This window comes from Ascidia mentula, chromosome 9 (assembly GCF_947561715.1).
Source record: "Ascidia mentula chromosome 9, kaAscMent1.1, whole genome shotgun sequence".
NCBI lineage: Eukaryota > Metazoa > Chordata > Ascidiacea > Phlebobranchia > Ascidiidae > Ascidia > Ascidia mentula.
In genome coordinates, this window is record NC_138574.1 from 15,344,394 (window position 1) to 15,365,315 (window position 20,922).

The following is a 20,922-nucleotide window of genomic DNA, read 5'->3' on the forward strand; positions in this document are numbered from 1 at the left end:
GGACAGATAGTGCAGTACTACATGAAGTAGTTTTTGGCCCAAAATGCCAGATTGTAGCCTTTGTAAACCAGATAAGATAGGGCCAAATTTTGCTGCTTAATTTTAAAGATTGTATTTATTTGGTTAACCATACTTAAATCTGGCCGTTTTTCATCTTTTATGCAAATAATATTAAATGATAAATAAATAGTGGTAGCTATCTAAAAAATATTGACATACCATCAAATAAATTATTGTGTCATTTTTTATATTCCATTGGTTTTGAGCAATTCATGCCACATATGAGCCGATGCTCTGTGAATATTAATGAACTTGCTTTTGTTGTACTAGTAATCTACTTTATACATTTTTCCCACACATCTGAGTTTTCTATTTGATTTCATTGTAAATATTTGGTTGTATATTGGCATTTTTGTCCGAAAGTTCGCCTTAAAGTGTTGATTAATCCAATATTCCTGAGAAGAAAACAAATTTGATGGAAATTATTTTTGTCAAACTATTGCACACATAACAGAAGTATATTTTTTTACTCTTATCATAACACTTGGTTGAATGCTCCTGACACAGTTGAAAATATGTAATGTTTTGTTGAACTAAACATAATTGCCTTTTGTTTCAGCAAAATTGGACCTTAACATATTAATAACCTTTTTCACCAGTCATTTTTTTTTCTTCGCAGATTAGTTTTAAATAAAACACAACAGAATTTGATTTAGATATGTATTAAAATGCTTCTGAGGAGACATGTCATGTTGAAGAAAAAGATGAAAGTTTTCAGAATTTGCTCGTATGCAAACACTTAAAAACAAATTATAGTTGGTTTATATTGGAAGTATTCCCACTGCCTTTGAGTATTTGCAAGCAATCAACATATATTTTGTCAAGGCTTAGCTTTTTCAAACCCATATTATGCACAAAATGTTGTTTTGTGTTGAACTTTACTGAAAACATTTGCACTCAGCAGTATGAACATGGTGTTGGCAAGGTATTTCCTGATATCAACTGATTTTAATAATTTGGTTCATTATAATATCTTCATCTCCATCTTCATCAAGATACAGAAATCGCAGAAAAAAAGCAGTCATACTATCGTTTGTCAACTGTTTGTCAAATGCCCTGTTTTTGCAAAATAAATATTCCCAACAATCGCATTACTGTGTGCAGAGATACTGTCCTAGAAAAAAACATAATAAGCAAGTAGTTGATTTTACATAACAAGCATAGTAGTTGATAATATTACTCGATTTAGCCTCCCACTGCTTGCAAACAGCAAAAGCGCGCAATTATTTGTTCATAGTTTGACCCAAAAGGCAGTAGACAGCAAATCGCCGTAAAAAATGATGCGACGCGATTTATTCAAAATCATCAACATATTTCAAAAGACGAGGGACCAAACTTCCTGTTTCTTTGAAAAAGTTTTAAATTTTGTTCTATTTAATGGGTTTTTAAGCCCCTTAGAAAACACCAAAATCGCATTTAACCCAATGCATTTTTCATTTTGCGTAAAGTGTTGCTCATGCGTGACGGCGCACTTTCAGCGGAGTTTCCATTCCATGTTTTAGTATTCTATGGTTACACAGAAACTGCTTTTGCAGTGGCACACAAAAGTAACAAGACAATGACAACAACGTCCTTACGTGTCAGATTGAAAACATGCATCAGGGCATTTATGTGTTTTTTGTTTTCTTTGTTTTTAAAACTCAAAGTCACAATAATAGATTTTATGAAAATTAATAACATGTTCGCTACACAGTCATACTTGACTGACGTACTTTCTCAACCGTAGCCGTAGCAGCACGCAAAGTTGTGACGTCATGAGGTTTATGAAAACGTCAAAACAAATATCAAAAATCATCACTGAACGTAGATGACAAGCTGTCCGAACCCCTATACCTATTTTAAAGTCAAGACAGTTTGTTTTGCACATTACTTGTTTTGTGTTTTAATCGCTTTATGTGTAACTTTTTTCATAGAAGCCAGCAGCCAGTTAAGGAGTCTTGTGTTGTGAGCAAGATTTGTAATGCTTACAGACCAACTTGTAATGGAAAAGGCAGTCTCCCATGTTCCAGTCTGTAGGTTTTCCGACCGTGATCTTTAGGTTTGATCTCTTTCTTTGATATTTTAAAAGCCTAGAATATCATGGATGAGTTTTATGACGAAGAAGACGAACTTCAAACATTCAGAGAAACCTGGAGGAACGAAGTTGCAGCGAAGAGTAATGAACAAGAACACACTCTAAGTTCAGTAACAGACAGCAATGTATGTCACATGAAAAAAGCCAGTGAACTTTTCCAGAGGGGAATTGACTTTGAAAGGAATGGAAAGTTATCTGAAGCTGTTCAGTGTTACAGGCAAGCAACTCAATTGGACCCAGAAATTGAACAGCATATGAGCGAGACATTGGACTTCATGCAAAACCCTGAAAGTAGCAGCAGTGATCAACATCCTGGATCAGATACTGAAGACAATGACCTTGTGAAACAATTTACATCACTAGATGTCAGTGCAACCTTTCCGCATGCAATTACAGTCATGACTCAATCGATGCATATCACCCAATTGCCCGAGGAAGTCATCATTAACATTTTTCGATGGGTGGCCTCAGCAAATCTTGATCTTGCAGCTATTGAAACTTTATCTGAAGTCAGTCGGAGATTCTATTTACTTGCTAGAGATCAACGTATTTGGCATGCTGCTTGTCAGAGACTGTGGGGTATTCAAACACAACTGATGAACTTTAAGTCTTGGAGGGCAATGTTTATTGAAAGACCCCAAGTTCGTTTGGATGGAGTTTACATCAGCAAAGTTTCTTATTTCAGACAAGGAGATCCAACACTTATGTTTAAACCATTTTACTGTGTGGAATATTACAGGTAACAATATTGAATGTTTATCCCACTGTAAAGGTTTCTACTTCCACAATAATTTGACACCTTTTTCTTGTATTTTAGGTATATTCGCTTTTGTTCCAATGGCCAAATGTTGTTTTTTATGACACCTGAAGAACCCATCAATGTTGTATCCAAGTTTAGTCTTGAAAATGCAGAATTGTGCAACTACCGTTTGGGGCAATACAAACTAACATCTAGCCCACATGAAAAGTTTGCAAAGGTTACTGCTATATTGATGGATGCAAAGACAAAACAAGGAGTGAAAACCACCAGGAAGGGAATACTTCGAGGAGATGTGAAGTATATAATTACTGATAAACAGTATTTTGTTGATTTGGAGGTGACTTCTTCAAGTTCGAAGAAACGCTTCAACAAGTTGTCATGGGCAAAATATTCGTGTCGTTGTGTTTTTGGTGGCAATGACAGAATTGATGTTAATGAATACAACCTTTCCGATCAATTTCCACCATTTTACTTTAGTCGTGTTTTGTCTTTCAACGAATACTCTCACGAACCTCTGTAAGTGCCAACATCATCTTTGGCAGATTTTAAGCTAAAAAATGCTACTTGTTTTTATACAGTAACAGTTGTGTTTTATTAATAAACAGATGAACACAAAAAATTGTTGCTGAAAATGTAATCGGAATTTCAATAATAAATTAAGTTACCAGAAAAAACACAACAAAGTATGATTAACAATATTTGTTGCGTGCAACTGAGGTAGTGTACTTTGCAGCAACCACTTTAAGTTCATCAAACAGTAATTTTGATTCAAGTTCTGAAATATCTAGATGCTCCTCTTTAACATACACATGGTTAGTGATCGTTGCTCGACTGCAGTATTTTGCATCTGGCTTTAAATTACTTGGATCTTGCTCAAGCAACCATAACATTGAGAAACATGCAGTTTGGGGGTGTATTGTAAGTTCCGGCAACAAATATCTCATCTATGAAAACAGCATTTTTTGGCAACATATTTTGGGGGCAATAGGTTAAACTTACCAGCCACATAATGGGTGTAACAACATACCAGAATATTGGTGGAAGAATGTTGGAAGTTATGTTGGTGACAACAGTTCCAGGGTCCACCAAGTGACTAAAATGTAAGATTAATTTTTACATGCAATGGTCTAGATCAGTGTTTCTCAAACTTTTTCCAATCACGTACCGCTCATTTGTTTTTTAATACACTGCATACCACCGTATTACTATACCATAACTGTTATGACATAACACCAATGAATAACAATTTAGCCAATATCACCAGTTGCTTGGATTTCTTTATTGTGCATTTGTGACGCAATAGTATCAACGTGAAATTGTTGCCCAGTTGAATACACGATGTCAGAATTACTTCAATTTCACGTTGATAGTATTGCGTCACAAATGCACAATAAAGGAAACCGACATCATGTATTTGCAGCGGTTTTGGCTTCTGCAAAGTGCGGCAAATTGTATAGAGTAGACTAAATCGTGTACCACTTGAAAAGCTCTCACGTACCACTAGTGGTACGCATAACACAGTTTGAGAACCACTGGTCTAGATTGATGAATTTAACCTGTATATTTGTTCTTCATTGATCTGCTTATTTAATTCAATGTTCATCGCATTAATCAAATATTTTGAACTCCCATATGGTTCCAATCTATGAGAATACAAATTGTTTGTCTTTTTGCTAGGAAGTGTCTTTGCAATAAATTTTACCCTTTTTCGCACATAATATCGTCAAGATGAAATGCCTGACTACATGCATTGGTTGAAGTTGTCCAGATTATCTGGGATTTGCCATTTTTCAAAAGTGGTATTGTCTCTTGTACCTGTAAAGCTAAGATTAAGATAAGAGTTATGTCATGAATTAATGCACTTGCCAGAATGAAGTGGCCCAAAATGTTTGTTGCAAATATGGACTTTAGGCCTTCTTTGGTAGTTGGATCATTTGCTGTAAAAACTCTATACCCAGTCCGAAACATCTCAACAGCTTCCCTGAATGTGGATGAAAAAGGTTTAAAATAAGAAAGTAGCTTGTCGGAAAAACTGTTAATAACTAAATTTTACATGAACAATTTACCTTACTTACAATGCAAGAATTTGCTTACAAATGTAAGACCAGTTCAGTCTTGAGACAGGCATAATTCCTGCATTAAGAAATATGCAATCTAAGCGAGGGCATCTAAATACAAAAAGAAAACAATGTTATACACAATAAACAAACTTCAACAGAAAATTTACATTTCTTTAATTCTACGAACACCTTCCAGTACTGATGCGACAATTCCAACATCCATCTTCACAATATATACCCTGATATTGCTTTGTTTTTTTATCAGCTTTTGTTTGAGTTCATCACCTTTTTGAACATTTCGACAGGCAAGAATAATATGCAAAGGATTTTCATGTTTTTCTGTTATTTGCTCTATCAATGACAAACCAATCCCACTACAAAACAAACACTAATTACAAACACAAACGTTTTTTAATTTAATGGCCATACCTGGTTGCACCAGTCAACAAGATATACCTCATTATACAGTAATATTTACCTAAAGCTTAATCTGCAATTCATTATTTACAACTCATGACAAAACAGTGAAACACGGCCAACATTAAAATTGTTTTTGTGTGCCAACAAATTCTGATAATTAAATCTACGAGTTGACGGATCGTTCTCGTTGCATTTTTCTTCTCAATTCTTCTTGCATTTCTCTAGAATTTTCGTCAGGTCTTGGCCCACGTACATTATACCATTCGTCCAAATTTTGTTTTTCAACAACTTCTTGATAAAGTTCTTCTATAGATTTGCGTGGTTTCCTTTCAAGTCCAAAAGCCTTTGCTTTTTCGTCAAGTTCTGCAGCTTTGCCATGTCTTTCCTTCAGGTCGTATCTTATTCTGGCAAATTCAACCATTCCAAACCACGCAATTAGCATGAAAGAGAAAAATGATGACCCATACTGAAAATGCTTGTTAGACACAAGTTTTTTTGTGGAATTAAAAAACCTTTCCATGTGTTTTTGAAACGCACTTTCGAACGCAGTTGTGTGCATATAGGCAACAGGGGCTGTAAGCCTGTAACGTTACGGCTAACATAGGTTAGCGTCCAAGATCAGTAAACTGGACAAAATCGGTAACCTAAGCTGCAGTATCGTATTTAGGTTACCGATTTTCTCCAGTTTACTGATCTTGGACGCTTACCTATGTTAGCCGTAACGTTACAGCCCCTTCTCGCTGTGCGTGTGCGACGAACTGAAGTTTACGCCCCAGCATCCAACAACTGATTTTGCAGCACACAAAAAAAAAATCGCAAAATTTTTTCTTTGCCGAAGTGTATGTGCATTTTGCTGATTAATCAGAATCGACATTACAAAATCCTCTCGAAGTTAAAACACACACAAATGTTTGATCGACGTTTATTACATTATTTCGCCGACGCTTTCTGGCTTCTCAGTATAGCAGATGCTCTCCTGAGGGCAGCCATCTTTAAATCTTTTCTGTATCTGTTTTTGCGGATGGTTTTGCTGATTGCTTGCAAAGTTCTTCTTGAACCTCTGCTGAAAGTTACTCTGGTTTGGGATTTCCCAGGTTTCCTTCCACCTGCAACCAAAGAGAAAATAAATAACAGCATGCTACAGTACTAAACACAGACTTCATAGCACGGACGGAAAACCTTTTGTTTTCACATGCAAATCTTCTATCACTTTAACTTCAAAATCTGTGTGACCAGTTTTAAGCGATTTAAAAGTTCTAATGCAATCATTTTCTCTGGAAATCTGTTTTTTTTCGTTCCTAGTGATTGGATTCCAATATTTCAACATGTGGTTCTTTATCTTGCCTTACACCAAAGTGACCACAGGAAAACAGTGTAAGTGAAACAGAGGCCTATACATACGCTTGTTAACAACCATAACAATCGGTTTGCGTAGGTCATTAAATTTCAAGAACCGGTTTGCAAGAACTGGCTGAATCCCAACATTAAGTGTTCCAATAGTAATCATACATGCCCAAATGTTGGCCACACAAATGTTTGGCCACATAAATTAAATTGTAAAAGGTTTTGTACAAAACACATACTCCTGGCATTCTTGGTGACTAAAACAACCCCTTTTCCGTTGTCAGCTGGCTCTACACCAACACTCTTCTTATGGACAAGACCATTAAATCTGCAATCATTAAAGTTATACAAAAAATTATATATAAAACATTAGTACAGACATTTCAGTCGGAACATTGTCAACAAATGATCATGTATGGAATGCTGATTAACAACCATGACAACAAAAATCACTTTTAGATTACATTGAAATTTTGTCCAAATTTTTTTGTTCAGTTTTAAAACTGACAACTAAAAAATACTTTCATATATGTTTTTGTGTGGATTACAGATAAAATATTGCAAATTATGTGGAGGAACAACATTTATTTTCCATCTAGGCCACAACACAATTCACAGAATGTTATTTTAGGATATAGGACTGCAAAAATTAACCAATAAAAGAATCACAAACTCAAAACTTATCAACAACAAACAAAGGCACAAAGAACAAAAGTTGCACAACCTGAAGCTGTTCTTGTTTTTAAGGTTGTTTGGTTCTTTGGTGAATTGGGTCTTGTTCCTCTTCATGAGAAAGCAAGAGTTATTTCTGATAACCATCCATTGTAGGTGAGATGACATTTTTGCACCTACAAAAGTTTCTTAGTTAAAAGGCAAACATTTAATTAACTTTGATTAAAAACATCCCCCCAAAATAGGCTAAATAACATTTTCTTATGTGGATTTGATCTAGCTTGGCTGTTAAGCCAGCAAACATAATTTTATATAAATGTTGTTTGATCTCATAGCTTTTGTGTATGATTTTGTTAGACATTTTTGGGTAATAAGTTTTAAAATTGTGTTCAAATGCAAATAAATTCAGTTTACAATTTTGACAGTTGTGGGAAAGTGTAACTCTTAAAACATGCATGGAAATCTCCCGACATTCTTATGGTAACAAAGACTTGGTGTCTGGTTTTTCAACAAATTATCTAAGAGCAAACCGAAGTCCTGTCTTTCAGTTGTTTTAGATAGCCTATATGTTTCGCCTATAATTCGGCATCATCATTATCACTAAAAACAATGCTTATTCAAATAAAAATAAATATATATACCTAACACAACTGAAAGACAAAGGACTTCGATTTGTTCTTATATAACTTGTGGGCAAGTAGTCGGAAAAATAATGTGCAAAAAGTTTATATTTGGTCCTGTTATTAGCAATTCAAACGTGATTTTAAAGACATTTATAAAGAAAACATTTTTTTATCTGAAACAACTAAATTGTTGAAAGGAATAGTAAATTAAAGTGGTCAATAATTTTCACGTACTCACGTTCGTCTCCAACTTCACGAAAAGACAGGGGAAATTTGTCCTGAACTGCACAATCACAACATGTGGTACATGTAATTTTTGTTGCTAATTATAAATTATACTTTCAATTACGTACACAGTTGATCAAATAAAAATAAAAAATAAAATTTAAAAAAAACAGTTGCACATTTGTGTGCTACGTAGTAATTGTTTACAATACGCGTGGCCGTGCTAAGCGAAACTTTTAGCCTTTTCTTCATGAAATTTACCTCCTTCTTATCAGCGCTAATCGCTTGCGTAGCACGAGTCACTCTTACTAAGAAGACTAAAACGTAAATGACCTACACAAGCAAAACGATGCAATAGCATGGGCATCGATAAAAACCCATAGGTTATCGAGCCATTGCAGCCTGTGTCACTGGGAGGTATTTGTTTGCAATCCGTCGCAACGAACGTTTGATGGCCACTCGGCAATGCTGGCCGAAGCGAAACCCATCAAAATGAAAACACCAAGTCGGTTCACAGAATTTCCTTTGATCCATTTCGGCAGACTTAAGGTGTCCAGAGGAGAGAGAGTCGTCAGGATCGGTTGTTGAAAATGCGCTACTGTTGTTGATGATCAATCGTACTTACAGGTTGTGCGAGATGAACAATGCGCTTAATACACGTTGACATATTTTTTGTTTGTCTGCAACTTAAGGCTGGTTACACAATTGTGTAGTGATGCTGAGGGAAACTTGGCCATGCGCAGGAATCGGTGACTAAATTACTACACTTTGAAACAGTTCCCAGCTTGATTCCCTAATTTTGCTCCATATTTTCTAGTTTGTGTACAGCAAGTTCTGGCACTTTTCTAAACCAAATTTGATTAGTTTTGCAGCACAAAACTGCAAGCAGTTGAAACTGGCGTTTTGACACTTGGTGTCGTATCGGTGTCACAACCGGTGGTTTCCAGCTGCTGCATTCTGCATTCATTCGTTCATATTCTGGCTTTTAGTGAACATTATGTTGGGATTTTCGTCTTCACACCAATGGACTATTCTGTTTTGCATGTACACCGGTTACATGCTGTACATTTTCAACCGGAGGGCTTTTTCATTCGTAATTCCCACTGTAGTTAAAAGCAATGAAATAAAAATGAGTGAGGTTGGTGAAATTTTGAGTTCAATTGCAATGGCTTACAGCATCGGAAAGTTTGTCAGTGGAATGTTGGTCGATCAACTCAGTCCAAGAATTATGTTTTCTGTGGGACTTTTTTTCACTGGGGTGGCAAGTTTAGGATTTAGCAGTGCAGACACAAAATATTTGGGTCTGCTTGCATTTTTCAATGGTTTAATGCAAGGACCTGGTTGGCCTGCATGCGCCAAAATTGTTAGAAGGTGATTAACATTCTGTTTTTTTATTTATTTTTATAGTGTTGCTAAAAGCATAAACATAAAGATATATATTTGATCAAAACCAACTGCGATATTGTGTGGATTGTATATATATATTACCATAGTTACAGTGACCACTTTTTTATTTAGATGGTATTCACCTAAAGTGTTTGGGAGCATGTGGAGCATTCTCAGCACAAGTATGAATGTCCCTGCCAGTATTGGACCACTTGCATGCACCTATTTCCTTGACTGGAATGGAGGAAATTGGAGAATGGTTATGTTGATTTGTGGAACAATTTCCTGTGGCTTTTCTGCTTTTGCTCTCTTTGTGTTAAAAGACTGCCCAGAAGATGTTGGAACAACATTAGCTAAATTAACTGGTGAAAAAATTGAAGAAGCAACAACAACAAACAAAGAAGGAAAGCAGTCCGTGGGGCAAAGTCCCAGACAAGCTGCATGGAAAAGGATCCTGTCCAGTCCTTACGCATACATTTTGTCCTTAGGATTCCTCATGAGTTTATTAATAAAGGGGGTTGTAGATAATTGGTCATCCCTTTACTTAATTCAGGTTTGTTTGTGTGCACTTATATGAACAGGCGTATCCAGGATTTTTTAAAGGGGGGGGGGTCCATATTGTTTTGGGAATTCCCCGATTTTCAGGTGTAAACTAAGGTTAATTGTGGTCGAGAATCACAAAATACGAACGCCCGTGTTGGCGCAAATCGTCACATAAACGGTGGCTTCCTGGCTTGCGCAATTGTGTAACGCTATGGAACACTCGATGCGAGTTTTTGCGGTAGTGCTTGTGCCCTGGTTTTATTACTGCTACTTACAAGAAAGGCTTGAATATAATTGTAACCTAAAGGGATCAAACGTGAGCTTACGTTATTAAGAAAACATACAAATAAAAACTATTTGCATGCGGTGGTCTTCTAGTCCTCTTTGCACCTATGCGAGCGCTAACAGTTGTTTTCAACATGCGTAACATTGGTAACGTGTTTAACAACTAAACTAATTAACTTTCACGCAAGTAAACCGCTTGCCATTACAACAACGTGACCACTAAAAAACGACGTTTCGTCCTTAGACTGAGGAAAAATGACAATTGTTTCGTAACAATGCCAAGTGTTCGGTGACCATGCTCCCTGTTTGGAAACAATGGCGAATGCAAGCACGATGCGGTTTTTAGGTCAACGTTAAAGAAAACTTCAGGTTTCACGCGGACTTTGGCAAAAAAATACAGTGGCTTTTTTTTGGCTATAAAAACAGACCAAAATCATTCACAAAAGGGGGGTTCCGGACCTGGATACGCCCATGCTTATATGTTAAATGGCTGTTTTTTTAATTTTCTGTTACTTTTGCAGACCAAAGAATCAAATCAACTTTTGTCAAGCAGTTTTATTGGGATGGTTGAGATTGGAGGATTAACTGGAAGTATTGCATCAGGTAACATGGAAAGAATACTGGTAGACATTTTTATGAATGTAAACTAAACAATTTGCATGTAACAAAACTATACAGGTGTTTTAAGTGACCAGTTAGTGGCAAGATATGGATTCACATCAAAAGGTCATCCTCGAAACAGTTGGGTAATTATTTGTCATCTCCTACTGCTCTCATCACTTCTTACTTTGACAAACTTCATCATTGACGCTAATGAGCAGAAAGTTGTTCTAACAATGACAGGATTTGTTATTGGTTTTGCAATGTACAGTATAATCAATCTAATGGGTGTGATGGTGATTGAAAGCTCTTCATCTGATATCTCAGGTAACTCCCATATTTGTTTTTTATGTCCTATACTTGGGCTTCACAATTCTAAGTTTTTTATTAATGTTAACATAATTTTAAACTAACTTTTACCATAACGCAGTAATATTTCATACAATGGCTGCAATGCCAAGCCTGCAAACCTAACTTTTACCATATTTAATTGTCCACAGTATTGCTACATACCATGAACTAGATAGTTAGTTAAATTCTGACTGAGTGTGTTTTCCTGGCTTAGTAAATTATCTTTCTTTAAACTTTTGCTTTTTAAACTTTTCCAGTTGTTTCTGTCCCTCTCCTGCAAATACTTTCACCACACTGGGTGAAAACACGCTAATTGGGAAATACTAATTTAAATTAATTCCCAATGTGTAAAGGTTCTTCCCATGCCTACTGTGCGTTGATGGGGAATGTTGGTCTGATGCTAGCTGGCCTCCCCTTCTCATTGCTACAACAATCATTTCTATGGAATGGTGCCTTTCAAGCTTGTCAACTGCTCATTGTGATGTCACTTAGTTGTTTTGTTGTTGCACAATTTGTGCATTGTAGAATTGGGGATCAAATTAAGCAAGAATAATAGCAAAATACATTTGTGTTTGGTGGGCACTGTGTGCAAAAGAAGGCATTTTTATCTCAAGTTTATTCAATAAACTTTGAACATAGGCATGTCCACTGCACCAGTGTAAATATGCAATTTACCTTGGTTTTCGTGATTGTGTGATAAAAGTTGATGCTGGAAATGTTCGTTTATAATGTGCAATTATCCTTGATTAATGCTGAATATCAAGCTTTGTTTTCTGTTGTTGCCAAATATGATTAAGAATGTGATATTATGGTGAATAGATGTTGGTTTTTTGAATTGCTTCTTGGCAAATCTTTGAAATGGCAACAAAAAAACCGTACTTTTACTATAATTACTGAGGGTACTGCTCTACTTTTGTCTTGTTTTGTTTGATGTTTCAGTTGAAGTTCTTTTAATTAAAGTTTAATAATTCTCCCTATCGTTGTTGGCTTGCTACCACCAGGTTGCAAATATTACTTACAGACCCACTTTTTTAAAGTGTGAGTTAAGTATTTGGTCAGCAGGAATTTGTGCTTGACTGCGTACTTTATGGAGAAAAAATAACATCGAGTAAAGTGGGTGACATAACATACATCAGGGAGCATTTTCATATCTATGTTTGGCCTGGAGTAATCACCCAACCAGCAAAGTAAACTCGTAAATTGGTGCTAGTTCGTGGAAAACGACAACACAAGTTTTTATGTAGCCACGTTTAAAGGGCAGGTAAGCAAACACGACCAGCGCGATTCGTCGTTAGGATCAGTGCTGGATCGTCCCAAGTACAAAAATTTGGCGGATTTGGCTTTCGTTTTCAAGGACAATTGTGTATGAAGATTAGTTTGTGAAGTCAAGAATTTTCATAATAATTTGGAAAGCATAACTTATTTAATAGTTTAGTAACGCTGCTTAGAGATTGCGCTAGCTTGTCAGATAAAGAGGCAAAAACGTTTGGCGCAATTTTTACTTAAGAAAGCATTTTTTCAATTTAGATACATCCTAAAACATTGACCAAATGGTTTCAGTGCTGCAGAGTGGCCATGCAAGGCGATGTGGCAGTTACCATTGTGCTTATGGTTATGTGCATTGCCGTTAATTTTTTGGCACTTATTGCGTTGTCGCAAGTCAAAAGAAGGAACCGCCTTCCGAAATCAGAGAAATCTTTGTTATACGCCATCACTGCGTGTGGCATTGGTACTGGAATATTTTGCCTTCTTCCTACTTTCTTCGTACCAAGTGATGCTGGAAAAGAGGTTGGTGAGAATCAATAATTGTTCACTGGATGCAAAAGCCACAAAACCAGTAGAAACATTTATACACCAAAGATATTCCAAAATATTAGTGGAGTAATGGTGTTATCCGTTTATAATGTTGTCTTGTATATTTTCCATGTACTAACCAGTGGTGGGAGACGGTTCGCACCGGTTCTATAGAACAGTCTCACGAAATTTTATGAGATCAGCGAACCGGTTAGCATTACTGGTTACTGTCAATATGACTTTTTGTGACAGAACCCACTGAAAAATAAGACTTTTATGAAAGAACCGGCTGACAAAAAAATTGAATCCCACCACTGGTACTAACCCATACACCACTACAGCTTATTCGATAAATTATTTTAAATCCAGCCAACCTTGTAAGTATCCACTATGCACAGTCTCCGTTTCTGTTGTTTTCAATCAATTTTCAAACCCAACTGTTGCCAGTAGAAACCCGATTCATTATTTGCTTTGGATCATCACCGTAAAGTATACAGCGCCCCAACTCACTGTTTATTTCAAACTTGTTTGGTTGTGGGCTATGTAGATAAGATAGTGACGACATTAACATGTCGCAATGTGTGACGTAGATTAAATTGTTACGTCACATACCATATAGGTCCTTTTTTGACTCGTATTAGTCGACCAGGTCCAATGAAGCGGAACCAAACAAACGAACATAAAACAAGTGATAGTTGTTACAATGGGTCAACAATTGTGTTTGTTTCCTCATAGAATCCTTCTCCTCACTGTGAAATCTTCGGCATGATGGGAGCGATCTGCATGTCTGCATCGTCATGGTTTGGAGCTTTGTTGTCCTTCAATCGTTACTTCATACTCACGCGTTCTTTTCGAAACCGACCTATGACGTCACAATGGAGATTATTCGCAGTTCACTTTGGTGTTTGGATTTTTACTGCTACGGTCTACGTCACAATGTACTTTTTAGTAAATGCAGGAGTCGGGGTTCCAAAACTACACGCAACAGCGCCTCTAGTGTCAGAAAATTCAACAGGATCATATGTAATGACAAGCTCAATACCGCCGATAGTGGCTCAGTCGTTCATTGTTGTCGATCTTCGCTCTGGAATCCGGTGCAGTCCGAACTGGAGGTTCCTACTACATTACCTCATAGCCGCGTCTATTCTTTTCTATGCTCTGCCGCTGTGTGTCGTCATAATGTCTTACCTTCTCATAATACGAATAGCGTACAGCCACGTGAAAAACATTCGAAAACTCACGCTTCGCTCATCGGACGATTCCGTGACAAAACAATCGGTAGCTCAACCTTCTGGAAATATATCAGCCCTCATTGATCAACAGGAACAACCGCAGATTCCCACCGTTAGCGGCGCCAGTGAGATGGTTCAAGGCTATACAAGACCGCTGTTATATTTCCGTCAGATGATGCGCGAGAGGTCGCTACGTCGAAACACCAAAACTCGACGAAGAAAGGCAACGATTATTTTTATAATCGCGATCTCATTGTTTGTATTTTCTTGGACTCCTTACTACGCATACTTCTTGACAGAAAGCGTTTCTTACCATAGCTACAATGCAACATCATCAGAAGAATGGCTACCTCCATTCAACCGCTCATCATCGATATTTCTGACGTGCAGCGTTGTCATTGGTCGGACGTGGTCTATACTGGCAATAGCGATGCTTAACAGGCCATACAGAAGGACAATCTTCAGTTTGTTGCGACAAGCCAAGCATGGACTGGTTGGATGCTGCTACCGCATTACTGGAAAATCTCGGATAGAAGTACTGAATGTAGAATCCAGGTTTTCTGTCTCGCATGTGAGCAGGCCAACATATTTCACCCACGTCAATACAGCATACATGAATGAAGGTGACGACGAACCAATTGATGTCAATTACAGATCCAGTTTACTGTCAAACCAACTTTCAGAAAACGGTCACAGATCCAGTTTTCTGTCAAACCAACGTTCAGAAAGCGGTCACAGATCCAGTTTTCTGTCAAACCAACTTTCAGAAAGCGGTCACAGATCCAGTTTTCTGTCAAACCAACTTTCAGAAAACGGTCATAGATCCAGTTTTCTGTCTGACCAGATTTCAGTTGAAAGTCGCAGGTCAAGCGTTTTGTCCCATCAGCTTCAACTTCCCGGCCAACCGATCTTAAAAAAAAGTCAAAGAGGGGAATCCCGGAAATCGAAAGGAGAAAACCGTCGGGTGAAAATTTCTGTAGCTGAGCAAGATCGTCGTGCAGCAAATCTTGACGAAGCAGATGCTCGCTTTCGAATTATTCTGGAATCTCCGGGCGACTGGCTTTAGCGAATCTACAATACTGCATTTTATATTCCTCTGATATACATGCATTGGGTTCACTCTGCGACAGGAATATCTTGTCAGATAAACACAACTTTGTTTATGCATCGTAATCTACATTTAGCTGGCCTTTCACAGAGACAAATACTGTTTCAGTCAACTTTATACAACCCCAGATGTAATGTAAGACATAAGTTTGGCGTTTTCAACAGTACACACCACACAAAACACTAAGTTTCAGAAAAAAAACTTTGTTTCATTGGTCTTTCCATGAAAGCTCATGTTTATCAACTGAATTGCTTGGTTTTGAATTGTTCACTTATCAACCCAACCATTTTTCCATCAGCCTCAAGTAGGGTTATATCTTTTGATGCACCCATAAACCTATTAAAGAAATAACCTTTTATTCACAATCAATCCGAACTATCATAACATACCTTGCAGACAATTCCAAATCAAACAGTTGCAGAGCCACCATCCTTCCACGTCGGTAATCCTGTGCATCTTCTTCAGGTATCGGACAAACACAATGAAACTTTCCACCAAAGTCAACAAATGCATTGCCACGCTGAACCTACCAAAATAAACTTTAAAAGTCATCCTCTATCTGCTTAAATTGTTCAAATCAACCTCAAAAATTTTTCCAGCAACCAAGGAGCCTTCAACCGGCCCAAGATGGACAAAAGTTGAATTTCTCAGTAGAGATGCAAATGACTTTGGCTCTTGTTTTGTTGATGGTTTTTGCTGCAAAAAATATATTTTATTTGTTCATAGATTTTTGGTCAGTTTCGGAAATAGAAATCTTACACTATTAAAAACTCCCTCTGTGGTCTGTGTTTCTATGTTTTGAGTTTCCTCATTTTGTTTTTTTTCATCCTGATACATAAATTGTAAACATTTCAGCAAGTTACAAACCTGTATGTAAAAATACACATACTTTCAAACCAATTTTTTTTGACACATTTTCCATTGAAATTATATCACTATTGTATGAAAAGTATGTCTTCTGAATTCTTTCACAAAGTCTGGTTGGATACCCATTATAAATTCTTGGATATAACTTCTTAAGTTGAGCCATGATCAAAGTATTGAGCAAACTTTTGAACTCTCTTTATTATGCAGTGTTGCCCCAGGAACTTTGGGCTTGTCCCTTACAAGAATTTCAGTGTTTCCGTTTGACGAATGCCTAAAAATAAGTTCTGTTTACTGTGATGACATCTAAAGGTTTTCAAAACTCTATTTGTGACAAATTGTGCTTTATTTACATGTAGTAATTTCAAATGCATAACTTTGACAAAACTTTCAGACTGTGAAGGGTTGGAAAAATGCAACAATATATAACTACTTAAATTACCAACTACCCCTTGTTCTTTCCAAGAATTGTGTTTTTGTGTTGCTGGTTGAGAAAAAGCTTTTCTTCCACAACAATCAGGATGTATCCTTAAAATAAGAAAGGGTTAATGTTTGCCATTAAGTAAGCATAAAGTTTTAGTTTTAGCGTTTGGTGGTTTAAGAACCTAAAATCGTCTGTTGATAAAATCTATTTCAGCGACAATGATTGCAGATTCTTCGGCTGTGTTTCTTTCTGTCAAACATGAGCTATTACTTCAGCACATGATAACATGTTTATTCTTTTCAAAACACCGCTGTTCTTCACAATGTGCAAAGTCTGCAACTTGGTAACACTAAAAACAGACTTGCCTATAGAAAACCTCAAAGCGTACTCAACCGAAGGTAATGTGATAGAGGCGCCAAAGGGTATAACCATAGAATACTCAAATATAGAACACTAAAATAACGTATAGTTTTTAAAACTTGGAAATCTTTTCTGTCACAAAATTTCAGCGTTCCATTTAGCCACAGAAAATTTTGTTTTACTAACAAATTGGGATTGAGAAATATTCATGCTGATCCAAATTAACGACTGATCATTATCTGAAGAAGCAGCTTAGTGCAGATGATCGTCGTTTTCCGGGGGCTCTTATATTACAGAGGTAATATATTATTGCATACATTGCATTGTATTCACCCATACAGCAATTATCCCACCTTCTCTGGATGGAGTAAAGTGCATGCCCTTTGCATGCATGTCAAGTTTATGTGCAAAGATATTTTAAGGTTTATTAATTGTATATTTAAGCAGTTTTTAGCGCGCATTGGATTATTTAGTTTTTAGGGAATTGTAAGTTTTTTTACCAAAAGGTCAAAGTCCACACACAAGTTTCATAAGTGATTACGTGTTGGTGATTTTGGCATTATTTTGCTACAGTTCGACAGTGAAAACAACAGGAAAACAGTGTAGGTTTAAATGCTGTGAAAGTTTTAATGAAGTGTTTGGCAAACTGGAAAACAGCAACATTCTGCGATAATCTCGTAAGACAATTTACTAGTATGTGTATATACATCCCTTGGGGAAAATCGAGCTTGACAACGTCGTCGTAACAAGGCCTAGTTGTGTCGTAACAATAAACAAGACAGTGCAATGCTACAAAAGGCGGGAACTTGGTTTAAACAATAATTAAAGCCAGTGGAAAATATACGCCAATAATTAGGTTCAGTGTGTTTATGCGTTGAGGTTTTCTCCTTCCATAACCCAGCGGTAGTTGCTCCTGCGTCTACGCAGCCGCACAATGGCGCTATCAATACTTGATGCCACTCTCTTGTCCCTCATATCATCGCTAAGACGGAGCCTAGCAAGATGTAAGAGTGCCACATTCCGACTTGTTGCTTTTAGGGACTGAGACAAACCAACGTTTCCCTACCAAAAGAAATATGTTATTTCTATGCCAATGATGACTAAATAGAACCAAACAGTGTTCGGTCTTACTTCAATCAAGTTGTGAGCCTCTGGAAGTTGGGTGCCCGGATGTCGTTGATAAACTTTCACAAGAGGCCTGTTTAAGCGCTCTCTAGTGGTCAAATCGTTGTATGCAACCGGTCCCAGTGAGTAGCCTTGAGCCTTCTCTGTTAGGTCATAATGTCTTTGTGACCTATGAATGGCCGCTCTGTTTTCGCCATGATTGACTTGCAAATGTTGCTGTGGACAAAATTATGTAATGATTCGTACAACTTGTCGTCAAATTGTCCACTAGTATTTTTCACTCACAGTCAAAGTAACTGTTTCGGCGATTTTTTGAGTCATTCCATTGTTCACGGTCAAATGAGCCATTTTCTGTTCCGACTGACACCTAAGAATGCAGAAAACAACTGTTAATCTGTTGTATGAACAAGGGACACACCTTGAGCAAAGTAGGTATATGTGAAGAAAACTCGTGGGTGAAACCATTGCCGACCTGTCGATGACGTCACGTATTTCACGCCTAAGCGCGGCCGAACTTTGACGTGCATCATTGGCTGATTGGACAGCTTCGGCAGCTTCAGGCGTGTAAGGGCCAATAGGATCCGGTTCCGGTGTTTCTGGTGCCTCGTAAGGCCTGGGTACACAAAACATTTCTGTGTAGATTACGTGCTTTCTTAACACAATATAAAAAAAACATGTAAATGCGACAATTAAAATAAATTACAGCAGCGTTGTGTTCGGTTAAGTTTCGTAGGGTAAAACCAAACCATTTTAAGTGTTATTTTAATTCCTGGTTGGGGGCGATACGGTTGCCATAAATCGCATGCAAACAATGGAACAGCGAACAATATGTCGCGCTTATAACTGACTCAAGTGCTCGTATCACTTGTAGTGGCGAGACGCACAGCTTGGGCAAACAATGATAAGTAGCATACGTGGTAAGCGAGTGTACTTTCCTATAAATTCAGTCAGCTTCGTTTTGTTACAAACGACTTCCACCTTCACTGGGAATTACAAAACACAATAAAACATAGATTTTGTTGTCACTGTTCGCAACTTGAGTAAAACTACAAACAAGTTTTTATTTGATTTAACAAATATGTTTGTGTTACGCCTGTTTTACCTTCTTCTTTACGTTAGTAGGAGGACCCAATGTAACATTCCAAAAATTACCCTGTAGAATTTCGTCCAGTTGGAGAAGACGGTCGCACAGATATTCGTCCAGAGGATGGTCTTGCCGATGAAACGGCATGGGTTACAAGATCTAAAACTCGGTTGCGTTCCTGAAGAGTGTCCGACAACCTCTTGCGAGCAGTTGCCAAAACCTTGTTAAAGTAAATTTAAAGCTTTGATCGACAAAATTTTACCCACAGCAACATAAACTGTTTTCCAACATATAAAAAAAACGATAATAACGGGCTAAAAATATGTTTTTGACCTGCAGCTGTTTCTGTGTTGCTCTTAACTCCCCTTCTAATGTTCGCTTGATGCGGAGTAATGACAGTCTTTCTGTGCTCAGCAAATTATCGGCCCCATCCAATTCCTGTAATATTTACAATAAGCTTATTTCAAGCCAAATGGTATTTTTTGTACTAAATGGTTCATGACATAAATTTTTAGTGAAAATTTCAGGTGGTTCCCAGGAAATTTATGCTGTGATTGATAAACCAGTTGACCTTCTATGACATTCTGGTGAATTAAACGAGTTTTGACCCATCAATATAAGTATGATTGGAGCAAATGGCTGGGGATAATGTGACCTACTGGATCGAATGACACTTCACTCATATCCATTACGGCAACATGATACAGATACCAACCCCACACCAGTTAAAACAATGAAAAATTTGTGTTGGTCTGGATGAGACATGAAAGAAAACAAACAAAGCAAAAAGCTGAAAGGTGGAGCATTTTTTGTCCTTTGAGGCAAAAAAATAGTTCAGACAAAATATAATTATATTTGTTAACTTCCAGAATTGTTGTGCATTAAAACACAATTCTGCACTTGGAGTGTAACACAACTTTTACAAACCTATCCATGCCACAGATATTTCCTTTTATTACACTAACCCGTTCTCTTGAAGGTCGGGATGTTCTGATGAATATGCTTTGTTTATTCAAAAGTATGTCTTTCCTGATATGCTCCAAAGTCTTTTCTAAAGCCTCTTTTCCTCGAATTAAAGATTTAATTTCTTCATTTGTGTCAAGAAGACTTTCTCTCAACTTAACTACGACAACTCTGGTATGTCTGACATAACTGTGCACTTTTGCATTACTCTGCTGTGCGCAATTATCTCTGAGTGTTGGCAATGGATCCAACTGACGTCCTAGATCTGTTCCTTTATCACTTTTTTGAATGACATTCTGTGAAACTTTAATGTTCTTGACAGTTGCATCACGCCAACATTCCGGTCCAATAGTTGCCGTCGCTAATGGCAAAGTTGCCCAAGTTCCAGTGGCCATTCTTGGTGTAAGCTGGAGCCGATTCTTGTTTGAAGTTACTTATCGTTTGTTGTCGTCAATTACAATCGTAGGCTTTCATAAAATACAGTGATCTTTTTTTCAAGCCGACCACGGCCTACATTCTATAAATGCAAATAAATTAAAATGCAATAATTGCTACTATGTAAAAA

The 20,922-nt window shown here is 37.2% G+C and overlaps 7 protein-coding genes across 12 annotated transcripts; 3 read left to right on the forward strand and 4 right to left on the reverse strand.

The window, feature by feature from the left end:
* The first annotated feature begins 1,977 nt into the window (after positions 1–1,977).
* Positions 1,978–3,551, forward strand: LOC145913084 (F-box only protein 9-like). The gene is made up of 2 exons (XM_083000617.1): positions 1,978–2,873; positions 2,952–3,551. The coding sequence occupies exons 1-2, from the start codon at positions 2,140–2,142 to the stop codon at positions 3,412–3,414; spliced, it is 1,197 nt and encodes a 398-aa protein (XP_082856743.1). The 5' UTR covers positions 1,978–2,139; the 3' UTR covers positions 3,415–3,551.
* On the reverse strand, positions 3,468–5,524 carry LOC145913085 (3-keto-steroid reductase/17-beta-hydroxysteroid dehydrogenase 7-like). Of its 2 annotated transcripts, XM_083000619.1 has the most exons (8): positions 5,384–5,522; positions 5,122–5,328; positions 4,970–5,062; positions 4,761–4,875; positions 4,597–4,709; positions 4,451–4,537; positions 3,894–3,987; positions 3,468–3,838 (listed from the first exon to the last, which is right to left on the reverse strand). In XM_083000619.1, exons 1-8 carry the CDS (start codon positions 5,413–5,415, stop codon positions 3,584–3,586), a joined length of 996 nt encoding a protein of 331 aa, XP_082856745.1. In that variant the 5' UTR covers positions 5,416–5,522; the 3' UTR covers positions 3,468–3,583. The 2 variants fall into 2 exon arrangements, with proteins under 2 accessions (XP_082856745.1, XP_082856744.1); XM_083000618.1 differs by having other exon boundaries at positions 4,597–4,875; positions 5,384–5,524.
* A 758-nt stretch (positions 5,525–6,282) lies between these two features.
* Positions 6,283–8,274, reverse strand: LOC145913564 (large ribosomal subunit protein eL28-like). 2 transcript variants are annotated; one of them, XM_083001281.1, is made up of 4 exons: positions 8,252–8,274; positions 7,443–7,566; positions 6,958–7,046; positions 6,283–6,480 (listed from the first exon to the last, which is right to left on the reverse strand). In XM_083001281.1, the coding sequence occupies exons 2-4, from the start codon at positions 7,556–7,558 to the stop codon at positions 6,305–6,307; spliced, it is 381 nt and encodes a 126-aa protein (XP_082857407.1). In that variant the 5' UTR covers positions 7,559–7,566; positions 8,252–8,274; the 3' UTR covers positions 6,283–6,304. The 2 variants fall into 2 exon arrangements, with proteins under 2 accessions (XP_082857407.1, XP_082857406.1); XM_083001280.1 differs by having other exon boundaries at positions 8,248–8,264.
* Positions 8,275–9,194: 920 nt separating this feature from the next.
* Positions 9,195–12,303, forward strand: LOC145913694 (glucose-6-phosphate exchanger SLC37A4-like). Its single transcript, XM_083001440.1, has 5 exons — positions 9,195–9,609; positions 9,757–10,177; positions 10,974–11,055; positions 11,131–11,379; positions 11,757–12,303. The coding sequence occupies exons 1-5, from the start codon at positions 9,236–9,238 to the stop codon at positions 11,954–11,956; spliced, it is 1,326 nt and encodes a 441-aa protein (XP_082857566.1). The 5' UTR covers positions 9,195–9,235; the 3' UTR covers positions 11,957–12,303.
* Positions 12,304–12,978: 675 nt separating this feature from the next.
* LOC145914681 (uncharacterized) lies at positions 12,979–15,495 on the forward strand. Its single transcript, XM_083002497.1, has 2 exons — positions 12,979–13,191; positions 13,933–15,495. Exons 1-2 carry the CDS (start codon positions 12,979–12,981, stop codon positions 15,493–15,495), a joined length of 1,776 nt encoding a protein of 591 aa, XP_082858623.1.
* A 155-nt stretch (positions 15,496–15,650) lies between these two features.
* On the reverse strand, positions 15,651–17,195 carry LOC145913798 (small ribosomal subunit protein bS1m-like). Of its 4 annotated transcripts, none has more exons than XM_083001557.1 (7): positions 17,007–17,195; positions 16,851–16,929; positions 16,427–16,675; positions 16,297–16,365; positions 16,120–16,233; positions 15,927–16,063; positions 15,651–15,873 (listed from the first exon to the last, which is right to left on the reverse strand). In XM_083001557.1, the coding sequence occupies exons 3-7, from the start codon at positions 16,565–16,567 to the stop codon at positions 15,777–15,779; spliced, it is 558 nt and encodes a 185-aa protein (XP_082857683.1). In that variant the 5' UTR covers positions 16,568–16,675; positions 16,851–16,929; positions 17,007–17,195; the 3' UTR covers positions 15,651–15,776. The 4 variants fall into 4 exon arrangements, with proteins under 4 accessions (XP_082857683.1, XP_082857681.1, XP_082857682.1 ...); XM_083001555.1 differs by having other exon boundaries at positions 16,844–16,929; XM_083001556.1 differs by having other exon boundaries at positions 16,848–17,195.
* Positions 17,196–17,620: 425 nt separating this feature from the next.
* LOC145913501 (tektin-like protein 1) lies at positions 17,621–20,870 on the reverse strand. Its single transcript, XM_083001187.1, has 7 exons — positions 20,360–20,870; positions 19,728–19,832; positions 19,463–19,614; positions 18,783–18,923; positions 18,596–18,677; positions 18,317–18,526; positions 17,621–18,247 (listed from the first exon to the last, which is right to left on the reverse strand). Exons 1-7 carry the CDS (start codon positions 20,750–20,752, stop codon positions 18,053–18,055), a joined length of 1,278 nt encoding a protein of 425 aa, XP_082857313.1. The 5' UTR covers positions 20,753–20,870; the 3' UTR covers positions 17,621–18,052.
* Between the last annotated feature and the right edge of the window lie 52 nt (positions 20,871–20,922).

Bases quoted from the DNA above. Each gene is read 5' to 3' on its own strand.
- LOC145913798 (XM_083001557.1), bottom strand. From the start codon at position 16,567: ATGGCTCAACTTAAGAAGTTATATCCAAGAATTTATAATGGGTATCCA. The intron at 16,234-16,296 runs GTAAGATTTCTA...TATTTTTTGCAG, and splicing joins CAGAGGGAGTTTTTAATAGT to CAAAAACCATCAACAAAACA. The intron at 16,064-16,119 runs GTTGATTTGAAC...TTATTTTGGTAG, and splicing joins TTGCTGGAAAAATTTTTGAG to GTTCAGCGTGGCAATGCATT.
- LOC145913501 (XM_083001187.1), bottom strand. From the start codon at position 20,752: ATGGCCACTGGAACTTGGGCAACTTTGCCATTAGCGACGGCAACTATT. The intron at 19,833-20,359 runs GTTAGTGTAATA...TAAATATTACAG, and splicing joins CCCGACCTTCAAGAGAACGG to GAATTGGATGGGGCCGATAA. The intron at 18,527-18,595 runs GTGAGTGAAAAA...TTTTGTCCACAG, and splicing joins CCGAAACAGTTACTTTGACT to CAACATTTGCAAGTCAATCA.
- LOC145913694 (XM_083001440.1), top strand. From the start codon at position 9,236: ATGTTGGGATTTTCGTCTTCACACCAATGGACTATTCTGTTTTGCATG. The intron at 11,056-11,130 runs GTAACATGGAAA...AAAACTATACAG, and splicing joins AACTGGAAGTATTGCATCAG to GTGTTTTAAGTGACCAGTTA. The intron at 11,380-11,756 runs GTAACTCCCATA...CAATGTGTAAAG, and splicing joins CTCTTCATCTGATATCTCAG to GTTCTTCCCATGCCTACTGT.
- LOC145913564 (XM_083001281.1), bottom strand. From the start codon at position 7,558: ATGTCATCTCACCTACAATGGATGGTTATCAGAAATAACTCTTGCTTT. The intron at 7,047-7,442 runs GTTGTGCAACTT...TAATGATTGCAG, and splicing joins AAAAACAAGAACAGCTTCAG to ATTTAATGGTCTTGTCCATA. The intron at 6,481-6,957 runs GTATGTGTTTTG...CTTTGGTTGCAG, and splicing joins AGTCACCAAGAATGCCAGGA to GTGGAAGGAAACCTGGGAAA.
- LOC145914681 (XM_083002497.1), top strand. From the start codon at position 12,979: ATGCAAGGCGATGTGGCAGTTACCATTGTGCTTATGGTTATGTGCATT. The intron at 13,192-13,932 runs GTTGGTGAGAAT...GTTTCCTCATAG, and splicing joins CAAGTGATGCTGGAAAAGAG to AATCCTTCTCCTCACTGTGA.
- LOC145913085 (XM_083000618.1), bottom strand. From the start codon at position 5,415: ATGAGGTATATCTTGTTGACTGGTGCAACCAG. The intron at 3,988-4,450 runs GTTAAATTCATC...CTTACATTTTAG, and splicing joins AATGAAGAACAAATATACAG to TCACTTGGTGGACCCTGGAA. The intron at 3,839-3,893 runs GTAAGTTTAACC...CTGTTTTCATAG, and splicing joins TTACACCCATTATGTGGCTG to ATGAGATATTTGTTGCCGGA.
- LOC145913084 (XM_083000617.1), top strand. From the start codon at position 2,140: ATGGATGAGTTTTATGACGAAGAAGACGAACTTCAAACATTCAGAGAA. The intron at 2,874-2,951 runs GTAACAATATTG...CTTGTATTTTAG, and splicing joins TACTGTGTGGAATATTACAG to GTATATTCGCTTTTGTTCCA.